The 18,488-nt window shown below is 41.5% G+C and overlaps 1 protein-coding gene across 7 annotated transcripts in view; it reads right to left on the bottom strand.

The window, feature by feature from the left end:
* The window catches only part of ncam1a (neural cell adhesion molecule 1a), a 233,470-nt gene that overhangs the window by 39,932 nt on the left and 175,050 nt on the right, over positions 1 to 18,488 (bottom strand). For 4 of the 7 annotated variants that reach the window (XM_068715650.1, XM_068715643.1, XM_068715645.1 and 1 more), the window contains exons 9-13: positions 18,124 to 18,153; positions 10,950 to 11,100; positions 4,811 to 4,995; positions 4,360 to 4,456; positions 1,794 to 1,961 (exon numbers count right to left, since the gene is read on the bottom strand). In XM_068715650.1, the coding sequence (XP_068571751.1) occupies positions 1,794 to 1,961; positions 4,360 to 4,456; positions 4,811 to 4,995; positions 10,950 to 11,100; positions 18,124 to 18,153 (631 nt within the window). The remainder of the gene's footprint in view (positions 1 to 1,793; positions 1,962 to 4,359; positions 4,457 to 4,810; positions 4,996 to 10,949; positions 11,101 to 18,123; positions 18,154 to 18,488) is intronic. The other 3 variants (XM_068715644.1, XM_068715646.1, XM_068715649.1) reach the window with 1 other exon arrangement.

Here is an 18,488-nt window from a genome sequence, read left to right as displayed (position 1 = left end):
CCACTGTTTGAATAATGTCTGCAATAAAAACACCGTGTCTAGCTTTTTTTAGGAAATTATTTTGCCAGTTAAAATATTTAATTGATAAAAGATTTACATTTCCAGAAAAAGATGAATGGGCTTGGGTCCGAGCGCCACAGACTAAGTTTAACAGCTTTACAGGGTTCAGTATAAAGCAAAGCAGGTACTTTCACTTTTGACTTGTAGCTTCATGTATGCGCCCACTGCAGATGTAGATATTCATATATGGACCCACAGTGATGGGTGGGGTATCTATATGTGGCAGTACTGCGTTCAAACATGTGATGGCAGCCCTGGTTCACAATACTGTGAGAGACACTTTTAACTCAAACTCAATGATTCATCTTTAATCAATGAACAAATCACTTATGTCTTCCCTGGCATGTTGTACCTCAAATTACTTAGCCTTTAGCATTCCTGATTGTACATATTAATGCTACAAATATGCTATAAATAGTATATGTAGGCATGTACATTGTAACAGGCCTGGTTCATTCAGTGCATTCGTGTTTTGGCGTTCATTTATAAGTTGTGGGGTAACTGATGTTGTTGAATGAGATATTCTCGGTAACATTTACAGTTGGCGTGTGGTTGCATGTGTTTTGTTTTGTGCAAACGCTCGCGCGACAGGCGGCTCTTGGGCCTTGAGTTGACAGCGGAGGATGTCAGCCACTGACTGATACGTCCCATGTGGCAGACAGAACGAGAACCATCCAGATCTGTAAGAGCCTCAAAACCCTCAGTGGGACGGCGGGTATTATCAGGGGCCTGTCAGTGTCTGAGCTGACTGTCATTTAGGCTACACTGTGTTCCAACGCTCCTCCTGACGTCAGCCACTGTCGTGTTTGCATTAACTGTTGTTGCTAGGCGAAACGTTTGTCGGTAGTTTTGGCCCAGATTTCCCTCAGATGTATTTTGAAAGAAATAGACCCTAAAATAAGTGTTAATGAATGGTGAATGGGTAGAGTACAGTGTGAGTGTTCCAGAAATGGATTAAGAACCATCTTGATGAAAGCTAACTTCCATGGATTTTGTCAGTTGTATCGGTTTTCTTTTACTTATTTCCATTTATATACATTATGTTTTGGCACTACGGTTCAAATTGTGCTTTGGGAACTGAAAACAGGGAGCGTTGCTACTTTTGCTGCTGGTACACCGGAGCCCTGTTTGTTTATTCTTTCTTTGCCTGAAGTGGGATAATATATTATATAACTATTGCATTTTCGCGAATGCTCCACCATGAAAAGTCAATTCAGTAAAATTTCAGTTTCTCTTTGCACTGTAACAATTACAATAAGTGGGGTACCTAAAAAGTTAAAATGTTATAATAAAAGGATCTGAAGGTCAATTAGCACCTGTTTTACAGGATTTCTAAACTGATTCATGGATTACATTTATCCACACACGATGATTTTTGAGGCAAGATGTGTCATTTGGGTGCTGCGGTTTGAAATAGCTTGAGGGGTTACTGATGCAGGTGATGCGTCCTAAGAGACCGCAGAAAGCACTGACCCTGAAGAGAGAATTTTAAAACATCCATTGCATCCACTTTGCTTGATTGAAAGCAATGTTTTAAGGCTTTCATGGTAAACGTGTGTAAGTGGTGGTGACTCAGGGACTTAAAGAGCAATGTCACACCGAGCAGAAATATTCATCACGGCAGGTGTTTTTGATCAATTGTCAAATATGCTTCAAAAAAGCCCAACACAAGACTTCTTTGAAATTATTTTTGTGAATGGTTTGCATAGATTTTTGACATATTTTTGACTCACCGTCACTAGCATAGTGCTCTTTGCCAGTCCAATCCTGGCCAGGCAAACGCCATTCCACTCTGTACTTGATAATGGGAACTCCCCCCATGGAGTCAGGCTCTTCAAACTTCACCACTGCTGTGCTGGAGAAAGGTTCCACTTGTTCGATTTCTGGCGATGATGGCACCTCTGCAATAGAGTGCAACAAAAAAAAGTATTTTGAAAAACTCATTTTAAAAAGCTAGCAGCGCTGCAAAGATTCCCATGAAATATAAAAAAAATAAAAAAATCACAAAAAGGCGTGTATTTACACAGTATAACATGTTTATTGATTGGAAGAGTCTATGAGAAACAACTTGGCACAGAAAATATTGCAATTATACAATGTTATGTAATGCAAATTGCATTATTAACATATGATAAGCTAGTTATTGAAAGCTAATCCTGTGTATGTGGTTTGTTGTATGTAGGGTTGCAGGACTGTATATATGTGTGCCTTACCATGCTATCTGTGTGCATGGGCAGAGAGAATTTGATTTGAATGCATCAGAGGAGCTGATGTGGTCGCCTCAGATTGATACCGGGCACCGCAACAACCTACGGATAATGTCCTGCTCTAAATCAGCCGCTTTTGACACTTGTGGTGCCGGCATGCCTCCGGTGCCCCAAAGTCTCCGGTCACCAAAGTACTGCAGATCTGTTGGACATGCCTGAATGGGCCTGCAGCGACAGCTTTACCTCCAGCCTGAGTCACACTTTGATTTATGAAGATAGGGCAACGTGTCACAGAGATGGAGCACCGTGCTCGGTTCAGCAGTCCTCTGTAGACACAATATGTAACGCTGTCTCTTTTTATCTTTCGGGGGACGGCCTAATGGCGGTAATCAGTATGCCAGGTGGGTGTTAATTCCATCCATTCAATTTGGTTCTTTTTACAATTACTGCTCATAAAATTTGATACAGTTAAATTTGTGTGATTTTTTTTTTTTTTTTTTTTTGAACCGAGTGACTCCCTGACCTTTGCTCTGGTGCATCGATAAAGCTAAAACTTACACTTTTTGCATGAGAAAATTAATCTTACGGACGGATTGCCAAGACATTTACTAATCACATCCAGGCTGCTTTTAGGGAGAACTCTTCTTAATTTTACTGACGCCGCGACCTTTCGTCTAGCGACACCATGAACGTTTTTTTAGCTCTGTCATAGTGTTTGACGTTACGAACGTCTTTCTGCTGAAACGGCTTCTCGGTGCTGGTGAAACAAAGCAACGCTGGATGTTTTTCTCAGGCCGTGGTTACATTTTGTCTTTTCAATGCGACTTTTGCCATCAGATCACGCCGGGACGCATGAACTGTCAAGTCTGTGCACTCCGAGGTCGAGATCAGCCACACCACGTGCCAAGGTGGTCTGCCTCGCAATGAGTCCTGATCTCAGTGAGGTGTGGACAAGCACGCGGGCACAAACTCGGGCAATTTATCAAACGTAAGTCTTGCTTCATCTCCCCCCCCCCCCACATGAAGAGTTCCTCTCCTGAGTTAGAGCAAAAGGAAGCACAGCTGAGACCCGCTGTGTCAGAGTCACGTTAAGTTACCGCTGATGAAAAACCCCAACAACATTTCCTAATTATAGCGCTTCAAAGCAAAAGCTTTTTAAAAATAAAATAACAGGCACAGTTTATTGCGAAGAATTTATAGGAACATGTGTTTATCAAGGAATGAACGGAGCTTTGTTAACGGCGATTATTTAATAAAGCAAGACTACTGAAGCAGCAAAATTAACAGTGGACTTCCATTGTCAAGAATTTATAGGAAATTAAATTAGTTTATCCACCGTTTTACAGCCGCTCCTTTGACCATGAACATATTATATATATATATCCTATCTCTATCCACTCAGATTTTATTGTAGTGTCAAGTATGGACACACGGCTGAGTTCTGATCTGGCACATCAACTTTTCATCAACCATTTATGCAAATCTGCAAACTTCCAAGAGCTCCTCACTACCATCACGCAAACAGAAACACAACTGGAAAAGCTCCTTCTATAATGATACATCTACTGGATCTTTGCCGGATTGTTTACCACTGTCATGTAATGCAGAAACACTGTAATTACCCTTGAAATTGAAATTGTTTTCTTTAGTGAAGCTCTTTGCCTCGTGCTACTTGTCTGATTTTGACATTTCAATGTGGGGAAAAATAAGGTGTGAAGATGTATTTGAGTCGGGGTTCCTTTTGGCACACTTTTAGTTCGGTGATGGTTGGAGGGAGTCCCTTTCGGCATGTAATGAGTTATGCAGCGAGAAATCACCTCAAAGGGGCCTACAGTATATTACACAGTGGCAGCAGAGGTTGTTAGCACAATTAACTCGACCGCTCTGTGTTTAGACACGGTCCTGAGTGACCCTACCTCCTTCAATGGGTCCAAAACTATTTGTATTCCAAATAAAGACAAACGGACACATCCAGTGCCATTAGAATGTTGCTCATTACCTGCCTTTTGGACATCATTTTTAATTATTTTTCATAAAATTGTTGTTTGGTAAAAAACACAAAACACACTTTAACTGAAATGCAATGCCAAACCTGCTTGGATCAGAAGGAACTCCTTGGACTCAGAGCCCATCACATTGGTTGCTGTGCAGTTGTAGCTCCCAAAGTCATTCTGAGAATCAGGGGTAATCTGAGAAACGGAAAGAAAAAAAAAAAAGACGAAAACACTGAGAGGTCATGCGGCCAGGCACTGCAGGCGAACGAGAATAAAATACTTCTGGGAACGGAGTGGACCTGTGAAGAACTGGAACATGTACCTTTGAGGACCTAATCATTAGTTATTGGTTTTGTGTCATTTAGCCGTTTATTCTTTGCTGAATGAGAATGATTCATTTGGAAAACAGTCGTGATGCAGATGCTCAGATATCCAGTGTAGGAACAAATCAAACTACTTATTAGCTATTCATGTGAAAGATGGCATGCCCTAACTCATATATGTTCTATTAACGCTTTTGCTTGTATATGTCAGGAAGGTGCAGCAGACCTCCAGGTAGCTGATGGTCGGCGTGTTGTAGATCTTCACGTTGGTGGTGTTGGCAGAGGGCAGCTGGAGGCCGTCTCTAAACCAAACCACTGAGGCTCCGGGGTAAGCCTCCACCTCACAGCTGATGTTGGCGGCGTTCCCCTCCCACGTGTACACTGTCACTGGACCCAGGATTTTTGGAGCATCTGCAGCAGACACACACAGGGGAGAGAAGATGGAAAACATCACAGCAGGCATGTTTGGAGCATTTTACTGATACTCCTTCAATATGGTTCATCTGGCCAGGACAGAATCAACTAACCACTGGGAAAAAATCCAAAGGGTTTATCTTTTTTAACACAACGATAAATACTGGATATGCTTGTGCAATGGATCTGAATCATCAAAACATTTGAATATTCTCTCATTTTTTTCAAGGTCTATGAGAGATGTAGATTTGGAGGAACCATAGCCCCGAGAGAATTCAACCGAACAAATAGATGCAATGTTGACAGGAAATGCTTCTTCTAAAATATGAATCTAAAGTGAAGAAAGTATGTACTGATGTTGCACAGTACATCCAGGCATGGCTATAAATCATTAGACAAAGCATTAGCACTACAATGCAAGTACAGTTAGCACTCGTGCCAGTAGTGCTTCAATGAAAGAGAACAAGCTAAGAAAAAGTGAAATAATGTCGCACACGTTTATGAGAAAATGGATGTTAAGATGAAGACGTTTCCTTTTTTTTTTGTTGTTTTATGAATTTTATCTTTAACCGCCTGATAATCTCTAACAGAGGACCGAGTTCTTTATCCCTTAGTACAACTACAAGACTTTCAGAATCTCAGAATTGCTAGTCCACTCACACTACAAGACATTTGAGAGCGCTAACTCTTAAACTAATTCCAGAAGAGTGTGTGAAAACGTGGAGAGAGGAGATGTTGATTGATTCTACATCCTTTTTCCACAGGCATACGTATTATCATCAAACCCGTCAAATCTCTGTATGAAAAACCCACAGGACTGATAGGAATCAGGGAAAGGCCACACAGAGTCTTCTACTGCAGCATCAAGGAATTGTGGGACGGCAACATTGCCTCCATTCCCCGAGTCTCCTCTTCTCGGCATTTCCAGCTGATGTTATCGTGGCTTACCAGTTAGACATTTCATTTAGAAATCTTTGCAATCAAAAAAGACGGGGGGGGGGGGGGGGGGGGGGCAACTGGAGCAATCACAACAATGCTGATAGAACCTGGAATCTTAATGGCAAACAAATGCTAAGTATAGCATAATGGCTGTGTTCGTCTTACACCTGTACATTCGAGACAAGGTCTTTTATGGGACCCATTCCAGGTTTAAAGACAACCTATGAGGGCTTTCCGAAACATTAAATAGCCACTTTTTGTTGCCAATTTTACAGTCTTGTTTTATTGCGAGATGAACCACCTCAGCAATTACAAAAACTCCAACGCCTCACAGGGCTGATTGCCATTATTACACAGTGAGTCACTTTATCATGAGTTAGCAAGAGCCGGGACTCAACAGAAATAACCGAGCTGGACCCTGCCACTTCTGACTGCTATCAACAAGTTCAGCTTCTGATGAAAATGAGATCCTTCCTCCCTGTAGCGCCTCTGTATTTGATACCTGCAGGGATACCAATAACACTGCTACCATTCATGCTACGGTCTAAGTCCCGTTTAGTAGCCCACTTTGATGTGCTCATTGAATTGAATTGATACCATATGGTCAGAGCTCTTAACCCGGAGCCTTATTCATCAGCATTGTAAGAGGCCATAACAGGAGATGGTGATGTTTTTTTTCCTGCAGTTTCCACTTATTATATCCCGCTCACATCACTGATTAGTGCTTCTGAACGCAGTGAAGTATGCTTGTGCTTTCCTGCGCGCTATGAAACGCTGTGGCCCCCCGACACTGCCGGGGCTTTAGTTCTGACCCTGGATCCTTGAAAACTTTGCAGTGTGCCGCCGCTGGAATTGATGGACGAGGCTGAGTCAATAAACGCTCCATCTCCTGCAGCCCTGATTAGACTCTCACTCTTTCTCCCGATGCTGCTTTGGGCTCTGGCTGACTCACTACAGCGCCTGTGACCCGCCTGTTTGATTTCCACAGCTTCCTATCCTGGTATAGGTGAGATTATTGATACGTTTGCAAATAATCATGTGGGTCGCCTACAACTAGGGTTGTCAAAAAAAGAAAGAAGAAGAAACAATGATATTTTCTTATATACTAATAATACAATATACATATATTGTATGTATTATACAGTCTATACAGCTTTGATACAGGTTAGATACAACTATTTGTAGGAATTTAGGAATTAAGTATTTTGTCACCTTTGGGAGTGAGTAATATTATTTCTTATCCACGATCACAAACAAAGATAAAACACGGGATTGTGTATATTTATATATAAATGTATCTACATACAGACATGTGTGTACGTGCATAACATGTATTTATAGTACGGATAGTATCTTATTAAAAATTGAAGTGTCGGCAACAGGTTTTTTGACCGATATAATAAAGGCTGTAAACCTGCCATTTACAGCCTTGTTGTGGACACTAGCGCTCATGTGACCGTGGTGTAGTTTGTTTATATTCTAATGTTTGCTTTTTACTCCTGTGGATTGCATTGATACTTGAAAAAACATTAAAAGATGCGTTCAGTTCTTGGATTATTTTCTTCCAATGCTCCCATCATCTTTTTTGACGAGGGAACCCAGTGCGATACTAACTTTCCAAAAAATACGTCATCCCTGCAGCACTCTATAGCCAGCAGGACAGAGACAAGTAGATATGGGAACTGCTTGCAGCTTGAACAGCGTTATTATTAGAAATTCATGCTAAACAAACCTCAGCTGCTGACAAAACGGAGCTCAAACAGAGAAGTTATTAACACTTTCCTATCAGTCCTTCAGCAGCGAACGTAGACACACTCAGCCGAGCTAATGGGATCATGCTGTGCAGCAGATAGGAAGTTCCATGCTTTGATAAGGTGTTCATTGTGTGAGTGGGCGGGTGGTGATAGAGGGGACAGAGAGTGAGAGCCGTGTTCAAGACAAAGCACCTTTTCTTATCGATAATTGCTTGGCAACAGTGAATCAGCTACCTGATTACTTGCTGATTACTCTAGCAAACTGCAAGCCCTCAAACAACTCCATCAATGCCGCGTCGCGATTATATCTCTGAGCAAATTGCTGGTGCATTGAGAGCAGGGCATATTAATCCAATTAAACGTTCATTGGCTTCATGTATCTCTTTATTTTTGACCATGTGACATTCAACAGATTCCAAAACAAGATCAAGTGCGATTACGCTTCCATTGTGCAACGTCCGATCTCTCCAAGGATGTGTTTTGAGAATGCCACGTTCCATCGGGTTACGTTTCTGAGTGCGATCCTGACTGATGGTAAAGTGTGTCGGGTTCTCCTGAGGATAGCTTCATTTTAAGACATTCAGTCTCTTTTGTTCCGTCCCTGTAGTCCAGCACATCACGTCTGCTAATTCTTGATGACCCTATCCCTCACGTTATAACTCCTCTAATATACGTATAACTGCTAATCAAAGACAAAATGGTTGCGCGAGCATTTTAGTCTAGAGTTAGGATGCTCAAAGAAAAATAGTAATTACACTGTTCCACGGATTTCTAAGCCTCGAAAGCCACTGTACCTTGAGGCTATGTCAGAAATGAGACCCTTGTTTCCATGGTAACCAATCGCAGTGGTACCACTGACCCAGCAAACTCTGCTCGCTCACTTATCTCCAGAAACAGAGGTGACCGGCCAGACGCTGCATCCTCACAAACATCCTTTGGTCTTAACAAGCACTTCTCCTGGTCCTCCTCCGATTTTCAGATTTTGAATAGTTATCTACTTGCATCCACTGCAATGTTTTTTATGTTCTTTTTTTCTTTTTTAAAAGGCTCATATATACTGCAGGGTTTATTGCGAGGTATGTTGTTTAACAGGTTGAGGCAGTTTAAATTTAACGCAGTCAGCTTTGTGCATCTGATGGCAAGCAGCCTATTATAGCAGTTATGCGTAAGGTCAAGCTTAGTTTGAACATAGTGTGGTCATTTATGCAACAACTTACTATAATAAATGGGTTGCAACATAAGGGTAGAGTTATGATAAAAGTTAGCTCTCCCTACCGACTACATCATCTTTACATTCACACACACACACACACACACACACACACACACACACACACACACACACAGTGCTGTGCGGTAACTTTATGCCGCTTCACTTCACCTGAGACGGGAATTACCGGCGGCACCAATTGGTTGCTTGTTATAAACAAACTTGTAATCGTTAAGATGTTGACTTCAGCAGAATCCTTTCGCCCAAGATGACAAGTTTTCCCAAAGACTTGCTGATGCTGTTGTTATCTGACAATATGTGTGATACAGTCATCTGCACCTTAGGGAAGTAAAGCAATCGATTAATGACTTTAGAATTAGACTTTCTTCTTCGTCAACAAAATAGCCGTGTAATATGACATTTTTTCTGTCATAGCAGCGTCTTTCTTTACCTTTTTATCCAAAATGACACGAGGTGGAACTTCACTCCCTGCGACATTGTTTTAATTGCGGCCAAGTCAGTACATTTTCAGTAGAGATGGGGAGCAAAGGAGCAACTTTAATCTAACCTGTTAAAGCAGTAGGTGTTGACTTTACTCCATCGGGCTGCACTACTATTTACTAGAGAATATTTGTCGAGTCTGTTAGTCTGTGTTTGTGAAAAGCTTGTGTTATTGATTGTTCTGCCTACAGGTAAAATCAACAGCTAATGAACAAAAGCCCAGAAGAAGCTGTCAGAGTTCTGTCAAAAGCCATTTTAGGAAACAGAGGAAATCACTACCTGAGCAGAAACAGACATGTTGAGAAAATGTCTGGGGCACCAAAAAAAAAAAACGTCGATTACAACACAATTACTCCTGGAATACACAGAGCAACATAACCCGATGATATATCACGGTCAAACTAAGGGCTTCTACAATCGACGACTGGTCACTAACATTTTTGAACTGACTCCTAATTACATGACATTTCATTTGAGGACTGTCCTGGGGAAACGTGGAGACAGGAGCAGCTGCGGCAGCGGTTCCAGGTCAATGCCAACAAAAGACAGATGAATGCCTGGAACAAAGTTTCCGTTTAGCCTTTATATCCCGACTCAAAGGGGCAATTCAGAGTTTTTTTGAAGAGGGGTTTATCCATAGTCAGTGTAGTACCTGTAGGGTAAAACTGTGCGTTGCATTTAAAACATTTTCAACACTTCATTTTGCCGTCAGACACAATGCTTTTTGACGGGGAACTGATCATGTGGCATCCATCTATGCTCTCTTTAAAGCCACATGACTCCTTTTATCGAGCGGAACACAGGAGTTGCTGGCCTACAGCTGCCTCGATCGATTTGTTTGTGTGTGTTGTTGTGTGACTTTGCTGAATCCAAACTTACTCTTTAAAAACTTTAAGTGCAAGTTCAAATGCTTTGAAGAGAGCTATATGGATTAAACAGCTTCCGTTTCCCATTGGAAATGGCTGTCTGACGGCAAGGTAAAGCGGGAACATCTTTTAAATATTGCATACACTTAAATTATTTGTGTGTCTAAAATACTTCCCACAACAGTATTGCTTTGCTGCCGTGCTGGTACTCTTATCATCCACTACACTGACTACAGAAAAGTACCTCATACAGCCTACTTCAAAAAATCTGAACTATCCCTATAATCACTTTAACCTTTCCTTTCGCCCAGCATCAATGAATTTGTCGTTTTAACACTTTTATTCTTTGACCAATATTAGTCTCTAATATATGCAGTAGAGGAAGTTTTGTTGAGATGGAATGCTGTGTTCAAAATATGATCGAACAACAAATCTGTGTTTTTCTTCAAAAAATATTTCAACATTTGGCGAAATACAATCTTTTGCTGTCAATCTGACGGTGAGATGAAATGTCAAAATGAAAACAGCAAAAAACAAATGCAAAATGCAAAACAGCTGTTAATACTCGTAGCTTCATTCATTCATTCATAAATGAAGTAGAATATTACAAACAAAAAGCGATGCGTATTGACAGCAGTGATGAGCAATTAGAGCAGGTATAGGAAGAGTTGGGTGACTTACAGCGGACTTCCAGGTACAATTGCTGGTTGTCCTGTCCGATGGAGTTGCCGGCGGTGCAGAGGTACTGGCCGGCGTACGTGAACAGGACGTTTTTCAAGGTGAGCGAGGACACCCGCGCGTGGCTGCGTACCACAATATTTCTATCGAGGCTCTACAAAGAAGAGGAAAAAGTCATTAGTCTCACTTGTAAAGCCTGACATTTTCATAGACGTGGATGCATGTCTTGCTACTGTCTCACAGATTCCCTCAGATTGTTTAATAGAGTTTTTATAATTGTTGGTGTAAACACAGAAAGCTTCCTTTTAAAAAAAAAAAAAAAAAAAAAAAAAGAACAAGAGAAAGAGATGCTGCTTCTAGTCTGTTTATAAAGAACTGGGAAATGAACTTCATCAACTAAAGAAACTGTAAAGAACACTGTTTGATCGAAAGGTGACCTGCAGTGTGAATAATAACTGTTAATAACAAAAAATACCATGTGGTGAGCAGCTGGATGAAGACAACAGAAAATATACAACAACACAGAAAAAAAAAAATCAAAGGAAAAGACTGGTGTTATTCTATAGTTTTCTTATTGTAAGCTGAGTGCCACAGACAGGATGTGGACCAGATCTAACCAGGGATTCGTTGACAAGAAGAAAATATAGATACACCAGCCTTCAGCATTATCCACAGTGTGGACTTAGATTGAAGCTCTAGGCCCTGGTAAATGTCATGGAACCTTGTTCAGGAGATTCAGAAGAACAAGATCACCACATCCTCAATCGCAACTCGTCAAATACCAAGAACCTAAGCTAAGCTTCGGACTGTGTCTGCTCTCGGTACCCCTCTAGCGTCGGTTTTGGATGTGTCAGGGACAGCGTGAGGAACGCTTGGGACATACATAGGACATGGGACACGAACAAGCATCTCCTGGGTGAAAGTCTCGTGTTTCGTTTGACCCATCCACAACCACCAATCCACAGTAGCTCTTTCTACTCTTGGTCTTTATACTAGGTCAGTTGCTCTGAGCATATTCTAATGATGCTGGTGGGACGGCGTTGGAGTTATAAGGCCGGTGTGGCGTATTCAGACGCTAAAGAGCACCTCTGTGCGTCGCTGTCAGATGCCGAGGGACACTGACCCTTTTCGAGATGGAAGTGAGACGAGGTTGACAAGGTACACACAGCAATCTTAAAATCATATGCGTAATTCTCAAACGCATACAAATAAACCAATACAATACACTTTTGTCTCACACATATACAAGCAGCAATACAGTGGAAATAATGGCCACTGAGAAACTATCCCTGCATCAGCATGAAAATCAGCGAATGCCCAACGCCCCGGGAAATAAACTCCTACAGTATGTCGATTGCTATCCCAACCATTTAACAGTCTAGTTGCAGGTTTACAGCCAGTTTAATTGCAGTTGGAACACTATAATTGCAGTTGTGACAAATTCATTGTTAAACCTTGTTTTGTTTTTTTTTAATTTTCCTCGGCAGATCCCCTTCATTGCCTTGCCTGCTCGGTTGAACCTGTTGTATTGTGGATGTACAGGGTCAATGAGGATGCCTTATACAGAGCAAGCTCTCAGTGTGAGAGCAGCTGACGTCTGGGCACACCCGGCGACCTCAACCTGCCTTATTACTCATGCGGCGCAGCCTAGGTTGATCACGTTACACAACTACAACGATGAGGCCAGGTGTTCTGCTCCGTCCTTTAGTTCTCAGTGACGTTAATCGTCACATCTGACCATTTTCACATAAGAGTATTTTGCCAGAAAACTACTGCAAGCATCCCAACAGGACATCGATTGAGATTAAAAAAAAAAAAAAAAAGTGCCGCAGACGGTAGCAGGCAAGAAAAAAAAAAAAAGACATCAATATTTTAGAGGAGCCATGAGGCAGGTCCTCGAAAAAAGTCTGGCTGTTAAAATTACAGTAAAATTTTTCTTCCCTTTAGGCGACACCTAGTTCAAACCGACAGAAGATATACATCTTCCTTCCACCTGCCATGATTTGCTATTAATGTTTTAGGCATTCTAGGTGCATCAGCATCTACGTTTTATAAATAATTGAATGGTTGTTTTTTTTTGTTGTAATAGCATTATGGCGTGAAGTGACATCCTCTACAAAGCAAAGGGGGATGCAGATGTGGCAGAAACATTTCGGCTGTTTATTGAAGATCTGAGGGAGTGTCCTGGAACATTTTTGAAAGGGCAGCATTAATCTTGCCTTACTGCAATGACACAGGCAGAAGCTGCATTGGTCACACTGTTGGAATGTAAACAGGGAGAAATTTAATGAAGAATAATAATTTAATGATACAACAGAGGTAGAAGTGAACAGGCAGACCTTTGAACAGGATTTATTCATTAAGTCCAACAAATAGTTTGAATTATGCAACTCTGATTCTCCACTAAATGAATTATAACAGTGGACTTGTAAGGGAAGGCATTGGTGTCACACAGCCCCCCCCCCGTTTGTGTAGGAGCCCCTTCTTTGCTTTGTCGGGTCGAGCTGGCACTCTGTAACGTAAACTGGCAATGCTCATGTTTCACTTGGCTTTAATTCTGCACTACAACGATGATATAGGAGGAATCTAGAGCCAGAACCGGCACAAAACAAACCCAGTTTAGTCTTCATATGTGCTGCTTCTTTTTGTACTGAATTTAAATCACAGGGTAGCTTTCACAGGAATTAAGGTCCAAGGACCTGTTTTACTTTGAGGATTTATTTTTTTTTTTTCTTCCTGTTAGCACCTCTTCAACACCTGTACAGCCTTTACTGACGCTATAAAAAGATGATAATGCGGCATTAATGTCACACTGGATTTCTGTAAATATCGAATGCAGACTAGGAAGAACTGTTCATATAAGAATCCTAATGGTGATTACAAATAGGGAATGAGAGAATTTTCTAGCTCCTTTCTAGCTCCTTCGATTGTCAGCTGGCCAAAAAAAATCGGATAAATAAAACACAGCAAGATATGAGAAAGACTGCAGCTCTGTGAGGCTGTAAAGACCAATCCGTTCTCACAGCCTGTTCGTCAAGCCCTCGGTGTCTGATACCGACTCACGGAGGCACCATTTAGCATCTATATGAGACGCGCCCGGCTTTCATCTAACGCTAATAGAGCCAGGATGTAAAAAATGTACGTTTTTTTTTTTTTTAAAGCACACTATGCATGTTAAGAGCAGAAACTGACACGTCCAAAACAAATGCTGGAGGAGGACCTGGAGCGTCATCGTTTTTGAAGCTTAGGGCAACTGACCAAGACCCTGTATTAAAAGAGTTGGGATTGGGAAGGTGTTGTATAGACGCCGCGGTGACCAACACCAAAAATGTTACCATGCTGGTGTTCAACAATAATGTTTAACGTCCTGTTTTAAGTAGAGCGGAGGCTGATGGGAACGTAATTAGTTTTCCAGGTATTTGATCACGAACTATTGATCAGCTAAGAAAGAAATCCAAATAGTTGTTGAGACATTTCACTCTGGAGGAAAACATTTCTACCTGCTGGTTGTAGACTATAGAAACTATAGATTGTTGTGTCCTTTCCCACTGCAGGAACTTTTGTAAAAGGCATGTCTGACAAGTGTTTTTCAGTTTGCCCTGCGGCATACATTTGTATCCTTAATTCTGCTATAATCCTTTATCTTTTTTTTTTTTTTCTTCAAATCCCCTGTTTATTTTGACGACATGATATATCCATGCTTCTGCCAGACTCTGAAAAGGATTTCTGGTACACCTTTCCTTTTCTACTTGCCGACTCCAGCTCCTCTGTATGGCCTCCCTAATCTCTATCCCTGATTACAATTGAGGGTCTGGTCACCGTCATTTGTCCAGCAAACATTCTCCATTGTTCTTCTCTTTTAAAATATAGGTTGCCCTAGTAGTGGTGATTGTGTTTACTGCTGTCATTCTTGCTGTGATGTGAAAACCCATCCGCTTGACCAATCAAGGTCGATAGACCTGCCGGCAACCCCTGAAAGTTCTTGCATTGAGTTTGAACTCCTGAGCAGTGCCTACTGTACTTCTTGAATTCTGTCATTGAAAAGGACAATTAAACTGATACAAGTAGAGCTGTGTTTCCTCAGTAGAGCTGAGCCTGACAAGCTGAGACAACAATATCTTAAATTGGCCACTACACCCAGAATACATGATTAATTGTCTCCCAATCCAGGGGGGGGGCGGCTGGATTCTACTGCAGGATTTGACACATGAAGGTCAACCTGCGCCTCCTCCAGAAATGAATACCGATGGTGCATTCAAGCAGTCCATGTCAACTAAAGACACAAATGTTGACATTCAGGGTGCTCCGGTGGCCCAGGGAGCCCTGGTGCTTAGTTACTTACCATGAATCTACAAAGCAGATCATATTGGACACGTTGTGCATTCAGACGTTACAATTTTTGTTTTCGAAGCCGCTCACAAAAACACTAAGTAGAATGGCCTCGCTTCCATTATGTAGTCAGGGCTATCTATGCGCGCCGTATTTACTAATGACTGATGAACTGGTAATACAAATTTGTGGTAAATACAACACAGCATTCTGAGCTTTCCAGACCTTCCAGGAGTGCATGGACGCAGCGCCGCTGACATTACTGGCATTCAGGGGGCAAGTTATTATAATCAGACCTCGATCTGGTTCAAGTGTCACCGTGCTTTCTGAAGAGCACTTCTTGATGAAATACAGACACACTGTAAAGGCTTTTTGCAGTTCTTTTTAGCATAATACCACCTTTTCAGGATCCATTCATCATCATGACTAATCATATAATGGCCGCTTGTTAGCAGCCTGATTCACAGAGCTGGGCTTAGCCGCTGCAAGCAAGGACCAAAACCGTTGTCGGTGACTACAGATTAGGTTTGATCAGTTGTGCGATAGAAGTGCATTCATCGAAAGGTTGGTTTTCTATGGTGGGCTACATCAAAATATTTTAACATGGAAGTCTTTCTGTCTTCACTGCTGTGCAGAACTATAGACTGACAATATCTTCAGACGCATAGAATATTAAGACCGGTATCTTCACCACAGATCATGACACAAGTTAGTTTTATGGTATTCCTGTCTTCGATGTTTTTTTATCTACGCAGCCAGATACAAGCTGCTGTATCAGGCTAAACACAATTTCTACTCTTGCTCCTGTCAGCCTGTAGAGATAAACAGTTAAGGAAACCATTGGCAAAAAAGAGAAAGGGAACGGTAAACAGTTAAGATGATGCACTATAAACACATCTCTCGACTGGCAATCATCTAGACAAAGACCAGTACTTCACTACAGCAAACGGCTAAACTTTAGATCTAATAATAGCTGGTTGTCTACAAAAAGAAAAGGAAAAAAAAAAGCTACAGGGAAAACACCATCATGGGATTATGAAACCACCTACGAGTACCACACTCCACATAGTACTGTGGGACATAGTACTACGGGACAATCACATACCAATACGTATGCTGCAGACGGTCCGCATAGCTTTAAATCACACAACCTGAAAATCCAGGCGACTGTTCAACAATGTGACACAAATCCAGTCACATGATTGGATGGCCTGGTCTCCTAAAAATTGCGTTCCCGTACAACAAAAGTGCAGTGTCAATAACGTTTTGAGGGAAACATATTTTTGATCATATTTATTTTAGACATATCGTACATACGTTTCTTATTATAGTCCGAGGTCGGGCTGGATGGGTGGGTGAAAGAGTTGACTTATCCTAAGGTTCCTACTTAAACAGCATGACAAACATACTTATTTTAAGCTAAATCATAATGTTGTACTAAGCCTTAACAAATAGTTGTGTTACCTCAACAAAACCAATTCATAATTATTTTTTTTTTCAATTTACAAATTTAACCGCATGTTTAAAACTGCAACCGTAATCTGGGAGGAAAGGTGTTTCCCTCAAAACGTCTTTGACAATGCATTTTAGTTGTATGGGAATGTCATTTCGGAGGAGAAAGGTTTGGATCAGATAATTGAAATGAAGTCGAAAGTGAAAATAGGGAAGTAGCAATTCACGCACCGGATTATGTCATTGGCTGGTGAAACTACTTTAACCAATCGGAGACGAATTGTGTGACTTTGGGAAAAACAAGTTGTAAGGACTGGTGCGTGTGCAGAGAGACTCTTCACACTGTCAGCGTTGGTGGAGTTCTTGCACACAGTCCAGAATGCTGAGCTGCACAACTTCATTTATTGTGTGCATTTTTATTAACGGTAACGTTGGTTCACGGGGTTCGCGGAGTATTCTCACGGAGAAGCTTAGTAAAGTAAATTAATTGCTTCCCTCGTCGTGCGCGTGGCAGTGAGTGCAGTTAGGGTGTTAAATTGGGTCAGTTCTATCTACGAACAGTAGTCCTCTACTTTGAGGAGGGCCAAGAGTTTGCATGTTTGTTTCAAATCAAACACCACAGCAGGGAGCTGGTGTATAAAAGTATAATACCGTTTCATAATTGAATATGCTTGTCATCATTTTCCATGGCGTGCTTAGAGGTTTGATTCTTAATATCGTGTTAAATGTGATCCAAGGGATGTTACTAAATCGTAAGCCCCTGTAAAATGTACCTCAAATGATCACACCACAAAGGTTTGTACTTTAGGTGAACTGACCCAGTAAGACCAACATATTAATGAGGCCCTACTGAAGGTGTCAGCTGCTGTTGTGTTCATTTGAAGTCAAAACATGCAGATTTAAAACCACCATTTTTAAAACCACTGTGTTAAGATTTAGTATAGCTTGGTGAGTTAGCGGCACGGCAGAGCAGAGAGTGCTTTCTACGCGAGCTAGCGGAGCTGCTGGCCTATCAACAAACCCAGAGCAGGAATTTCTTCCTGAGTCTGAGAGCTAACCAGACCATGCAGCAGGAAATGGCAGCATGCTATATGGTCAACATCTACTTTGAGATACTGCGACTGTCTCGACAAAAATAAACGGGGACAAGTAAATAGAGTGAGTTTAATGTCTACTGGAACTAAGTGGATTAAATGTACTGTACTACGCGTCTAATGGTCTACATATTTAGTGCACAGCTAAATGCAGTGAGCACTAAATGCGGGCTGAACGACAACACTTCTGCTCTGCATTAAAAAAAAAAAAAAAGGGGGGGGGGGGGGGGGGGGGGGGTGGTCTACTGTGTAAGTGTAGGCTATTACAACTAGAGTCAGGCTACCATATTTAGTAGCCATACCTCATATTTGTCTGGTCGCGTCCAAGAAGCCTAGAGGGGACAAACACAGAGGACGCAAAGACAAACAGGGACACAGAGGAGCAAAGTAAGCTTTGTGCAGACTGGATTTACCTGCAGGACATGAGCAATGCTTTCACGTTTGAAGGGCCATATACCTGTGATTTTTTTGAATGTTTTAGCTCATTGGCTCCAAATAAATTGCAGCCAATCATTTTGCAGCACACACCAGAGTGCATTTTCTACCCTTTGGGTAGTTTTTTTTGTTTTGTTTTTATATTTACATCCATCGAAACAAATTGTAGGGAAATCAACCTGCAGTGACTTTCAAATTGCTAGGTGAGTTAGGTAATCCATCACGATGAACT

This window comes from Cebidichthys violaceus, unplaced genomic scaffold, assembly GCF_023349555.1.
Source record: "Cebidichthys violaceus isolate CVI_PGR_0920_01 unplaced genomic scaffold, fCebVio1.0.p SCAF_20, whole genome shotgun sequence".
Lineage (NCBI taxonomy): Eukaryota > Metazoa > Chordata > Actinopteri > Perciformes > Stichaeidae > Cebidichthys > Cebidichthys violaceus.
The sequence above is the reverse complement of the archived record's forward strand: the minus strand, read 5'-3'. Positions and strand labels throughout refer to the sequence as shown.